A 12686-nucleotide genomic window follows, 5' to 3' on the forward strand; every position below is an offset into this window, starting at 1 on the left:
TAAGATTGAATTTTATGCTTTTTAAAAGGTTATAAATTCACTTGCTGAACAGTAAATCTTTTAATCTGTTGCAAAGAAGGATACAAAAATATCTGAACAAACTTCTTAATTCTATCATATGTACAGTGGTTCTAAAGACCGATGTAATTTTTCACTTTTTATGTTGATTTATTTAGTGCAACCTGACTGCTAAGGACTTGTACTACCAATGTAATGAGAATAGTAATTAAGAACTGGGTTGAAATCTTTACATTAATTCACACAGGACAGAAGACAGTGATCTCATTTTGTCTTTTCTGTAACCAAATATATACCTTATGACCCAAACTAACTTCACACCTAAATAACTATTTCTTGGCTAATTCTGGTTAAGCCTTTCTAGAACCCTAGTGTGTATCTAAGGCTTTGGGCTCAGTCAATTTTTTTTGGGTATAGTTCTGCTCTCAACTTTATTGTAAAATTTATCCTAACTTTATTACTTTAAGATTCTTTAAGGCTAACCAAATGCTTACTGTAGAGATCATGATATGAAAAACTAACAAAAGAAACAGATCTGTGACTTGTTTCTGCTGTCACTGATAGAATCAAGAGACTGAAGTTGCTTAATACACTAGCCAAAACTCAAAATTCCATGATAAACCAGAAGAGAAAAACTAGAGAAGTCATATGCATGACAAAAAATGACCTTTCATGATAACAAGGATATCTGGTCAGAGATCAGTTAACAAAACATAAGCAATGTTTTTTAGTTTTCTTCCTACTAGAAAGAAGCTTATTTTTAAGACACATTAAAGATAAATTTAATAAAGATAATTTTAATAAAAGTAATTTTAATGTTCCAGTAGCAGTGTATTAGAAAAATAAAGAGGTAGAAACTCTGCTGTTCAGATAACTCTCATAATTCTGCTTCCAATTCCTCTCTACCAACTCATTGATAAATTGTAACACTATGATACTGCACAGTACAACTCCTGAGATACTAATGGCGTATGGCATTGCATATTGAGGAGCTGCAGAAATGTTTCTATAGTCTGTTTTTCTCCTCGCATCTGTAGTGTGAAATCCACTATAATTAAATAACTGACTGGCTGCTTGTATCAATCATCTTAATTTCACAGTCTGTTAAATTTTACTCACTATTTCTTCTTCACAAACCCTCAAAGAGAGGTTCCCCACCTTTGGCAACTGTTTTGTAAAAGTGATTATTAAAACTGCAGACACCAAAACAAACCATATGGATGCTGGCAATCCCCCTTATTGGGACTGGTGACAGAAACAATACAGCTAAAAGCTACCTTAAAAGCACTACACTAATAATTTCCAACCATCTTTACTTTGGCTACTTCTCCCTATGTGCCCATCCCTACAGCATTCACTGGGTATGGAACATGAAAGCAACCATGGGAAATGAGATCTTCAAAGAAACAATGTGCTATGTGTTTGCTCTCTGGAAAAATATATTTCGGTTAAAAGATTCTGCTGAATTTTCTGTGGGTGTGTGTGTTGTTTTTTAGGTTTTTTTTAAGCATGAAGTTATTACTGAAATTTCTTAGGAAGAGGAACACTTTTCTTAAGGAGACATTGCTAAAATGTACTTTTCAAACGTAACATGAGTAAAACACTACAGCAAGACAAAATTGAAAAAATGGAAAGTTGAGCAGTAATTGAATTTCATATTTGTTTTTATGTGGCATAGTATCACCCACCTTCTGTAGCAAACTGCTCTAGATGTTTCAAGGTGATTTCTTTGTATTTTGAACTTTCTGCAAGACGGTCATAAATTACAGTATCCTACAAAACAAATAAATATAGCTCAGAACACTTTAATAGAAACATGATTTCTATTGGGTAGACAATACAAATAATGTAGAAAAATGGGTGAAAAATAGCATCAAAAATTAAAAGACATAACCTTATTTCATAAGTTAGAAAAGGACTTTCTAATCCTCAGATTTTCTAAATTTACACATTCTATTATAATGCAGTTTTTTTCTTCTACATTTTTGATGTTATTTCCCCTTATTTTGAAAAGTACCAAAATGTTGTCCTCCTCTTTGTATATTATGCCCACAAAATAAAATTAGCACTTCATAATGGCCATTCTCAGATTTTTTTGTAGCCATCACAGAAAATTAACAACAGTTTTTTTTCTTCACTTGAAATGATAAAAAATGGCCACTTATATTCAACAAATTTCCTTTCCTTAAGCCATTCTGCAATTGGATTTCATCTCCTTTCCCCTCAAACTTGACTTGACATACAGACTGAGAACAAATGAGTAACTCTGCCATTCCCATATGCATTATGATAAGGGTACCTTCTCACAGGTACTTCTCACTGCTCTTGGGAAATTCTACTTCTGCATAATATCAATGGTTGGTTAATATTCCCATTTAGTCAGTTATGCCAGATTACTATCTCTATCTAGTGATCCATACTCAGCTACTCCAGCAAGTAATTAATACAGGTTCATCATCCATTTTCTTGGAAGTACAGAAGGAAGCAATTATTAGGAAACATAAAGGTATTAGTCCAGTACAAAGAATAGGATGAAAGAATAGATGTCATACCTTCATAGGCAGTTAGTAAAAAAAGACATTAACTAGTTCATCACATTGAACAGCTACACAGCAAAACAATGTAAATTGAAAGAGGTACATCAACATTCCTTCCCCCATATTTTCAATGTTTTGACTGCAGTTATTATAATCTTTTGCTTTTGTATTTGTATTGGTAGTATGTATTCTCTGTTACAGTGAAAAAAGAATAAAACTCACAGCTCCTTTGCAGTAGAGTCTTAACTTCCCTGATGGTGTGCGAACTATCACTGACATTCTCTTCCTAGTGCTGAAAGAAAATTAAATCCTCTGTAAAAGGTGGTTCATAAATATAAGCATTTACCAATATTTTACCTAATAATATCAATATATATCTTATATTACACAAAGTATAAAAAGTCAATGCTATCTATTCTGAATTATGTTCTCAGCTGACTGGGATGGAAAATAGTTTTAGTGTCTAACAATTGAAATGAATGCTAATTTTCTTGCTGTGTATACTTCTGTAGGCCTTTTTACCATCAAAATAACAAGAATTTTCACCTTAATCTAAATACTGTATGACAAAAAAGCACCTTAAAGCACAAAGCACTTATCATCAATATCAAAAAGAGGTATCATAGACTGTTTCAGTTTTTTCTTCTTTCCCAGCCAGCCAGAGTCGCTCATATACTGTACAGCAATCCTATTACTGTTATCCCAGAGTTTCATTTATCACGCAAAATTTCAGTATGCTAAGAGCTGGAAAAAGGCTGGACTAATTTTAACTACTCTCTGGCCCTCAGTTATTAATAAAATCCAAGTTATTTTTTTTCTTTTTGTCCTCATAACTGAGGTAGAAATTGGAAGAAAACATGGAGAAGACCGTCACGGTCTGCTTTCAGTCTTCTTCCCTGTTAGGTTTGCCAACAAGCATTCTTTAGGCGCAAGATCATGTCCTGTCAAGATGAGTATTTATATCATAACTCTTTCAAATTTTAACTTTATAAATAAATCTACAGAAACTATTCAGGGAACCAAACACTTCTCATAGAACAGTTCACAGTAAAACAGAGATGGAAATAAATGGTCCTTTAACAATTTTGGTTCCTGTTGGAACTGGATCTCATTTATAGATCATCAAAGAGCATTATTGTATGAATGGTTCCTGAAGTTCAGACTGCCATGGAAAACATCCTGTAAATGGAATGTGGACATAGGTGAGGAAATAAATTTATAATTATAGGTGAAGTAGCAGGCTGAAATGTATCTTCAGGAAAGCATTTTCTAATTTCACCTGGGTGTGCACTCTTCTTCAAGTAAAAATTTCTGAATAGCAGTATTAAATGACATTGTTACTGTGAAAACTGCACAAAAGCACAGACAAAGCCATTAACTACTGCAATTTCTTTTCCATTTCACCTCTAAACCTCAGATAAGTAGAATTCCAAAAAGCTTTAGACAGTGTCCAGTTGTGAATCTACTTAGACAACACTGGATAAATCAGGATCATCTAAACTACACTTAAGCTGCCTAAAATAAAAGCAAGTCTAAGATCCACATTGATTCCAGCCAAGACTATCTAGCTTCTGCTACTTGAACTCATTAGAGTTGCCTGAATGTTCAATTCAGAAATAGTAAAGAAATTACAGTAGATTAGGGGGGTGTATAAAACACTAATTTGATATATTTACCCTTGACAAGTAAAAACTCTGCAGTTTTGTACTTGTCTTGCAATACCAGAAGACTGAAACCTTGAAGTCCTGTATGGAGCTGCATATTATTCTACTGGAATTGTATCAAAGAATAACCAATGACTTCCTGTAGCATTCTGAAATTTTAGCTGTACAAACAGATATTGAATCCTCACTGACATAAACTTTTTTAGTAAAACTGCAATAAAGCTAATGACCAACAGTTACTGTCAAGGACTTCTAACTTTTTATGAACCTTTTTATGGCAGTGACAGTTTTATTTCCTCTTCCTGGTGAAACTACAGTAAACCACTAAATTGCACGACTACAAATAACTGTAATTGTGAGACCACTGTTATGCTCTGCTTGTTCTCTGTAGAAGTAATGTGAGCAGCTATAGAGATGACCTGGTTACAACAGGAAAAATACTGAACAGAAGATGGTTGCTGAAATAGTAACAGAGAAAATGTCTGCAAGCCTAGAAATTGGAGACATCATGAGATTCCATCAATATGCACAAAACTGTAACTAAAACTTTTTGTCTGGAAAAGGGAGAAAATATCATAAGAAATTAGGAATTTACAAAAATCTGGGAAAATATAAACTGATCTGGGAGAAAAGAACACACCATCATCTACTGACTGTCCCAAGTGAAATACAGAAATTAGCAGCATCTACTGACTGCTGAATGTGGTGGTGCCCTGCATTCCTGTATATCTGTGCCCCACATAAATGACTTACTTGCACTGAACATGGAACCTCTCTAAGAGCCAGCCCCAAGAAAATCATCCTCAGGGTGTGCTTTAATACATTCCTTTGCTAAGAGTAATTTTTAATAATCAGTAATTAAAAAAAAAAATCAGGAAAAAAGCCCCCATGTTCTTGTGTGCTATGGAATGCTGCAAACCCACTGTTGTGATCTCTATGGACCTGCAGGCTGGGTAACCCCTTGGGATGTTACAAAGAGGCAGAATAGCTGGTAATTCCCAAGGAGTTGCAGTGGGATTATAAACAGACACAAGCATGTCAAAGAGACAGAAATACTTCCCTCAGTCACAAGATTTGCCAAGCAGCTCTTGACAGGTCTAGTTACTCTACAATCTGACTGGATTTAAGATTAAACAACCACAGAAAACAAACATCGCTATAGAGGTTTTGGTACCTCCTCTGCCAGCCACTTATTCTTTTTTTCCTTTTAGAAGTATCAGGTCTTCAGTCACAAAATCAGAGTATTCTGGAGCTCTCTAAATGATTGAGAGGAGGTAAGGCCTCAAATGCTCTAGGATGCCTTCTGTCTGCCCAGCAGAACAGCTAAGATATGTGGATTACTCATCAAACCAATCACTACAGGACAGACTAATCAAGGTTTGAATTACAGGTAAATACAATGGCATGGTAAATCAAAAACACAGGAATTCAGACAAGAAACTTTAAACAGATGATTTCTGCTAGGCTATGGAGATATGCCCCAAGGATATAGACGAAAATCAGTAATTAAATCAACCGATAGTACATACTCCAGATATTGAGATATTATTACTACATATGCACTCAATACTTGGCAGTGACCTTAATTCTGGTGCTAAAAATGCAATTCTTTCCTCTAGGAAAACAAGCAGATACAAATCAAAACCTCATTCAGTAGCATTGCTAGAAAAGACATGTTGATGCAAGGACTGATGTGCAATTTGTGCACTGATAGTGGACATCGGTTATCCTTAATAACACCAGGAATCACACACTCAAAATCTTACTCAATTTCACAACTGGCCCAGGTGAAAACACAGTGCATGTAGTTTGGCACAGGGATGAAACCAAACATAAGACTTCTATGCTTTTGGATCTCTGACAGTGACTTGCCTACCCCTGCCCTGCAGACACATATCCTAGGAGTTGGTTTGGGTTGCCAAGGGACAGCTGCAGTTTTTCCATTTGTTATAGCACCAGGTGACAGAATACAAGTACAGGCACAGCATTGCACAATTCCTTCCCTAACAGTACAGGGAGGCCTGAACAGCAGAGAATCTCAACAACCCTTCACTTCCTAGAACTAAAGGTACCACAGCAGTTACAGCATCTAAGCAGACTATCTACTGGAGGCTACGTAAACACAGACATTAGTTGCTAATTTTAAGAATTATCAGCATAGTACCTTCAGTATACTCACCTGCCAGTTAGACTGACAACTACTTTCTCACCATGAACAAGTATAATTACTGTGTTGTATAAGTTTACTTCTCTCTTCACAGGCACAAGTGTAATCAGTTAAAAAAGAGAATACCAGAAGTGACAAGTCTACCAAGTATTCCTACAAGTTTTACTTCTGTAACATGCCTCTCTGTAAGACTGTCCTATCAAATGCTGATGCTGTTGCACTGTACTTTCAGAAGAATATTAATCTAGCCTGTACTGGAAAATGGCAAGGAATTAATTTGCATTTTTTCTGAGAAAAACTTGGAACACCTGCAAACTCTTGACAGTTTATTCAAAATAGATTACTGCTCTGAAGGTACATGCTCCTGTCCATACAAATAGTGCTGTTGTGGAGCCAAAATTTCTCTTGCTGTGGAACACGGGTGACCTCTAGTGCTTCCAACAAGTCAATTCGAAACATAGCTAAATATTGCAGAATAAGAACAAAAACATCTATAAAAACAGAATACTTAATAAAATTCTGGGATCAGTACCCACCAAAAACCTTATACCTTCAAAGGCTGAGATTTAAAGTATCACTATTTAAATTACAATTTTATACTTACGCAGAAGTTTAAATAAAATCTATAAAATCAAGACAAAGATCAAAATCAGAAACAAAGTAGCAATACTTCACTGCTACTCCAGAAGCACAGTATGAACTTTCACAGAAGTCAAATTAACAGCAATGTGCTTTGCAGTACAAACTTGCTAACTTACAAAAAAAATAATATGCAAGCAATGCCTGCAGAAAAAAATGAAATCATGACATAAATCTAAAAAAATGCACGTATGTCCTCTACAATATATTAAAAAAAAACATTAATTGCAAACATACATTAAAATACATTCAAAACTATAAAAATTATTTTCTGTTGAATCCTTCATTGTTTCATACTATTATTGCTATTACTATAACTATAGGCAACTACTCTGATTTCACACAACTTATACATCTTCAGTCTGTCTCATGCATTGGATTTTTTTTGATTGTTTTTAGCTAAGTTTAAGGGAAATATAATACGACAGGAAGGAAAACAACAATCACTTTCCACAGGCACAATTATGAGGAATCATTTTAAGAAAAAAGGGAACTTCCTCTCCATGCAAATCTCTTCCTTATCCTGTGCCAAAGTAAGCAAGAGACCTACATAAACATTTAGAACACAGGCAGCAAATGCAGATACAATATAAACAGCTCTACATAAGAATTGAAACTGCATCCATATTTCTTATGGGGACATTTGTAACTCCAAGAACTTTAACACAAAATTTTTACTGAAAGCAAAAGATGTGAAAAACTCAAATCCCAAGTAAACCAACTAGTCAATACTGTAGTGATGCTGCTCAGAAAATAATGAGTCTCAGTCCAGAGTATTTAAACAAGCCATAATTACACAAGTGTATTTAAGGTCAAATAGAAAATTTATTTTATCCGTCATGATAAATACACTTACTTTTTAATAAGTCATATGGTGCCAGGGCTTTCAGAAATACATTTAGAAGTCTGAGTACTTTCCTATATTATTTTCCATGTATTTTTTTAAATTTTGAAACCAAAGGTTTTTTAATCTTTGACCAAAGTCAAAAGTGAAAAATATTAGTCACTATGTAGACAACTAGAAAAAAAAAAAACCCTCCAAAAATGTTTCACAATAAACTAGGAGGTGTAATCTTAATCACATACTCTGTTTTGTCTATAGTGTGTTTACATACTACACAGATACAAGCTACACAAACTGCATATTTTGCCTGTAAAAATATAAAAAATGGAAGCATTTTTATCCATGAGAGAAGTGTCTAAGTATTTTCACAAAAAGCCACCAAGTACAAATTTACCTTGTGAATTCCAGGACATTTAGCAGTTCATATCTCTCTTCCTGTCCCAGCTGAAGAATAAAAACAAAAAAACAAACCAGAAGGGTAAGAATTAAAAAAAAAATCTCAAGGAAAAGAACCAAAAACAACCAAAATGTATCATAATGCAGTTATTCAGATTATTTATACTAAATCATAAGCAAATACAGTAATTATAATGTTACTCCAAAGTACTTACAGATTCAATGATTACTGAGTCAGGTGTCCTTCCAGTGAAAACAAAATGAAGATTCCTGGCTGCTCTGACCAATGCTCCTTCATCTGCAGCAAGTTCAATAGTTATTTTACAAATGTGCCAGAAAACTGTTAATCATTATTTGATCAACACAGTTGAGGCTTTTGTACTTTTCACTTTCTTTTTCCTTTATGGATTTTAAGATTAAACGTGTTGCTGGAAAGAACTCTTTTTTTCTCCTGTGAAAACTGATGAAATGAGTTCAGAGAAAATAAGCCCTGAAAGGAGCACACCTCTCAGCTCAGTAATGAGAGCACCCTCTTCAAAGCACCTAGGTTAGCATCTTCCTTGGGTCACTGGACAATATACAATGCTTTTTGTTTAAGTTTTGGTTTGGAAAAGAGTGCTAAGTCATTGCTGTAAATAACAGATAACTTCAATGTTTACATTCAGGAAACCAGCAACCACATCTCCAACAGTCATCAGTTGTCTCCGAGTGGCTCAGGATGTCAGAATGGAGTTTGTTTCGAATGCCCTGTAAAATACTGCCATGACCCAGTTAACTTTATTTACATTAACTTTATTTACCTCTGCCCTTGTCTTTCAGCTGCTGAAGGACAGGAGTCGCAGAAGTAGCCACCTGGAAGCTGGGGAACCAAGGAAGAACCTCTGCACTTGAGGTAATTTTTCCCGTCATAAATTGTAACACATTAGCTGAGCACATTTTAATCATTCTGCCTTGCTTAATCATTTCCTGAATTCAAACATTGTCTATGGACCACAATAGGCTTGAAACAGACCTTTGGCACAATAATATTTTCTCAATCCTTAACAGAATTAATCACAACTTCTATCCTATTAAAAACATTTCTGTTTTGATTACACAGTTTCTGTTTTAAATCAGTATCATGCTTACCAAGTACAGAATAGGCTTATAGAATAAGCAAAAACATAAATTTTTTGTCCTGATTTGATTTTTATTTACTTTTGAGCACTCCTTTTAGAACTCCACAGCAATCTGACAACACCTTAGCAGTGCTGTATGGTTGCTGATTCTTTGCCCTTATATAATCCACGTAACATTCAAATATATTTTCTAATGAAAATTTAAAAAGTCTAAATCCTTTTTTAGAAAACTGATTTTAGCTGATACAAATTATTTTTTGAGGGATAGGTTTGGGTTTTTTTTTAATTTTGGAAGATACTTCAAAAACAATAAACTGAGTAAAATTTGCTTGTTGAGTTGATAGAATATGTTCACTGAGTTATTTGAGTCTCACCTGGAGATGCTGCTTGATATATAATTTTATCACCTTCTCTTTCTGGAACTGCTGTATGACACACTGCCATCATTGTCAAGAACTCACATATTATAGGTGCAGTAGGCTAAGGAAAAAAATAGGTCAGTGTGATTAATCATTTAAGCAATAAACAACCAAAATGTAGTAATAGATATAGACAAATAATAGCCCACAAACATTTAATGAAAGGCACCTCTTTTCTTTAAATACTATCTGTAAACTAATTCCAGCATGAAGGTTACCTTCTTTCTGCTGTACTTACATACTGGTTATATAAATAGAATTTAGCGGCATTTGCTATCATAACAATCAAAATTAGATAACCAGAAACATGGAACAGTTCAAACAATTACTTTTTAGGGAAGGTAAGTATGAACGATGTATTGAAAGAATTCTATTCACAGAAGACTCTTTGGATGTTGTCATTTTTACTAAAAAATAGTCCCTTACTTTTGTCTTGTACTGTATTTGACAACACTTTTTGAGAACCTTTAGAAATATGTAGCAAACAAAAATCACATAGAAAATGTTGCAAGATCAGACTGCTTTTAAAGATGAATATATCAGGCACTTCAAAATGTAAAAAGTGGAAACAGCTTAAAATAATTTAGCCAAAAGAGTGGAAAAGAAACATGTAAGTAGAACAGGTGACTGAACTTGACAAATACAGCTAAGAACCTTATTACTACAGCTAGCATTTGCAAAATGAATGAACTGATTGGTTTAAAAGAAACCCCAGCATTCCCTGTAAGTGAGCTCAAAGCAGCTGCCACCTCAGCTGAGGGCTTCTTGTAGCATATTTATAGTTTTTCAGATTTGTAGTGGACTAAGAATAACATTACAATTACTCTATAAAATACAACAATCTCTGATAATTTAATTCTGTAGTGCAGAAACACTAATGGGAGCAGGTTTGTACTCTCTTCCACTGACAGCCCCCACATCCTCTAAGATGAATTCAGAAAGTTGAATTACAAATTATTTTCCAAAGCACTTCAGAATGCATTTACAATAGTGTTGAAACCTCGCTTTGAATGTGTACCTGAATTTTTAAGATGCAAACACATTTTTATAGCATGCTCATATTATATATACTTAACACTACACATCTACCAGAAAACTGAAGATTCAACAATTGCACACCATGGACACTCTAAATACAGCAGCAATAGCTGATACCTCCTTCCAAATATGCCACTCTCCCTGTTACTAGCACTGTAAATATAAATGTGCAGGTAAGTATGAGTCCCCTTTGTTTTAGATACACTTGAGAATAGTTCTCAGATGTCTACCATTAAAGACTGCTGCACTGGCAAGAAGAAAATGCTTCACTGTCTGCCAGTTAAACTGGAACTAGCCTCCTGCAAGGACAAAATTTAAGAAAAGAGCAATTCACTTTAACTCTTCAAAAAGAGAACAGTTACACTGTTTAAAGTAGGTGTTGTTTATGGCTAGGTAAAAAAATCTCTTGTACAAACAAAAAGTAGAAAGTGGTAATGATGGTACTGTTTCTTAACCAGATAATAAATAACTTGTTATTTTCCTGAGAAATGTATTGTCTCTTTGGGGCAAATACAAGTCTCCAAAATGCCTCCTTCATTTCATCATCTGAAGATGATGAAAGAAGAACGCAAGACTACTTCAAACTCGTAACATCTGATCCTTATCATCAAAACAAAAATGGATGGGAGAAAATAAGGGTTTGATCTAATTAACATATATCAGCAATTACAAAAGTATTCATGAACACATGCTGATTTTGTAAAAATATACAATTTATTTGTTTTCCCTCAAAGGACATAATATTTTGAATTACTGGAAGCAATGGCTTCATCTCACAAAACAATAATAATTATTTCTATATAACTTACATGGTTGTTTTGAAGATTCTCCAGTAATGATACGTCACTAAATGTTTTTTCTTCTCCATTTTGTGGGCCTTGCCTAGAAATAATTGAGTAAAAAAGAGATCACTCTTAGCATGATTTTAACAGTTTATATACAAATCTTTCAAACACAAGTTTTGGGCTATAGCTGCTACAATAAAGGCTGAAATCACATATTGTGAGAAAAAGAATTGAAAAGGTATTTGTCTCACATTTCAAAAGTTTATTTAATTTGAAGAAACCTTGGTTTCTATAAATACACTTAAATCCAGCAAAGTCTTTCTACTGAATTCAGGTAATGAAGGATGAATAAAAATATATCCACACTGTAAAACTGAGGCTTCTTGTCTTCTGATCTCTAGAATGAGATTATAGAAGGGACACAGAAAATATATATGCCCAAAGAGATCACAGGTCATCAAGAAATTAGCAGTTTTGGGATAAGTTTCTAAATGTCTGCAGAAAAGCAGACATTTAGAAACTGGTATCAGAAAGAGCTAAACAAATTAATTCAGACATCAGAGAAGTCTGCATGCAGAGAATTTGCTTTTTATTGCTTATGATCAAAAAGGAACATATGAAATTGAACGATAAAGAAGACAAGACAACAGTCATGAAGTATGGACTTAAGAGATGCAAGGAGGAGATGGTTCTAGAGAAATAAAGTCATACACTAACATCTCCCAAATTGCACAAATATTCTGTCTGAATGTGAGAGCTCAAATATGTAGACACTTCTAGGAAGATTTGTTACTGCAGCTGACTATAGCTACAGTCTTAATACTACAGCTAAGTATTAAGACAATCCAGATGACTTTGAATTTGAGTGAAACAAAACAATTCTGAAAAGTGAATCCAGTTGAAGGAATTTTTTTTCTCATTTACTTTTGGTTTGGATTACATAATCTTACAAAAGAATAAATACATTTGGTGACTTAAGTTGAAGAATAAGCCATATACATGAAAGGCAGACAAAAGATTCTCTATGAAAACCAAAAGTGAACTAAGTCCTGCAGTAACTA

At 34.1% G+C, this 12686-nt stretch overlaps 1 protein-coding gene across 9 annotated transcripts in view; it reads right to left on the reverse strand.

The window, feature by feature from the left end:
• Positions 1–12686, reverse strand: part of ATP8A1 (ATPase phospholipid transporting 8A1) — a 105594-nt gene that overhangs the window by 55429 nt on the left and 37479 nt on the right. For all 9 annotated transcript variants that reach the window (XM_021553948.3, XM_021553144.3, XM_021552349.3 and 6 more), the window contains 6 exons: positions 11650–11722; positions 9758–9863; positions 8481–8563; positions 8264–8313; positions 2778–2847; positions 1707–1791 (listed from right to left, as the gene is read on the reverse strand). In XM_021553948.3, the coding sequence (XP_021409623.2) occupies positions 1707–1791; positions 2778–2847; positions 8264–8313; positions 8481–8563; positions 9758–9863; positions 11650–11722 (467 nt within the window). The remainder of the gene's footprint in view (positions 1–1706; positions 1792–2777; positions 2848–8263; positions 8314–8480; positions 8564–9757; positions 9864–11649; positions 11723–12686) is intronic.

This window comes from Lonchura striata, chromosome 4 (assembly GCF_046129695.1).
Source record: "Lonchura striata isolate bLonStr1 chromosome 4, bLonStr1.mat, whole genome shotgun sequence".
In the NCBI taxonomy this organism is placed as follows: Eukaryota; Metazoa; Chordata; class Aves; order Passeriformes; family Estrildidae; genus Lonchura; species Lonchura striata.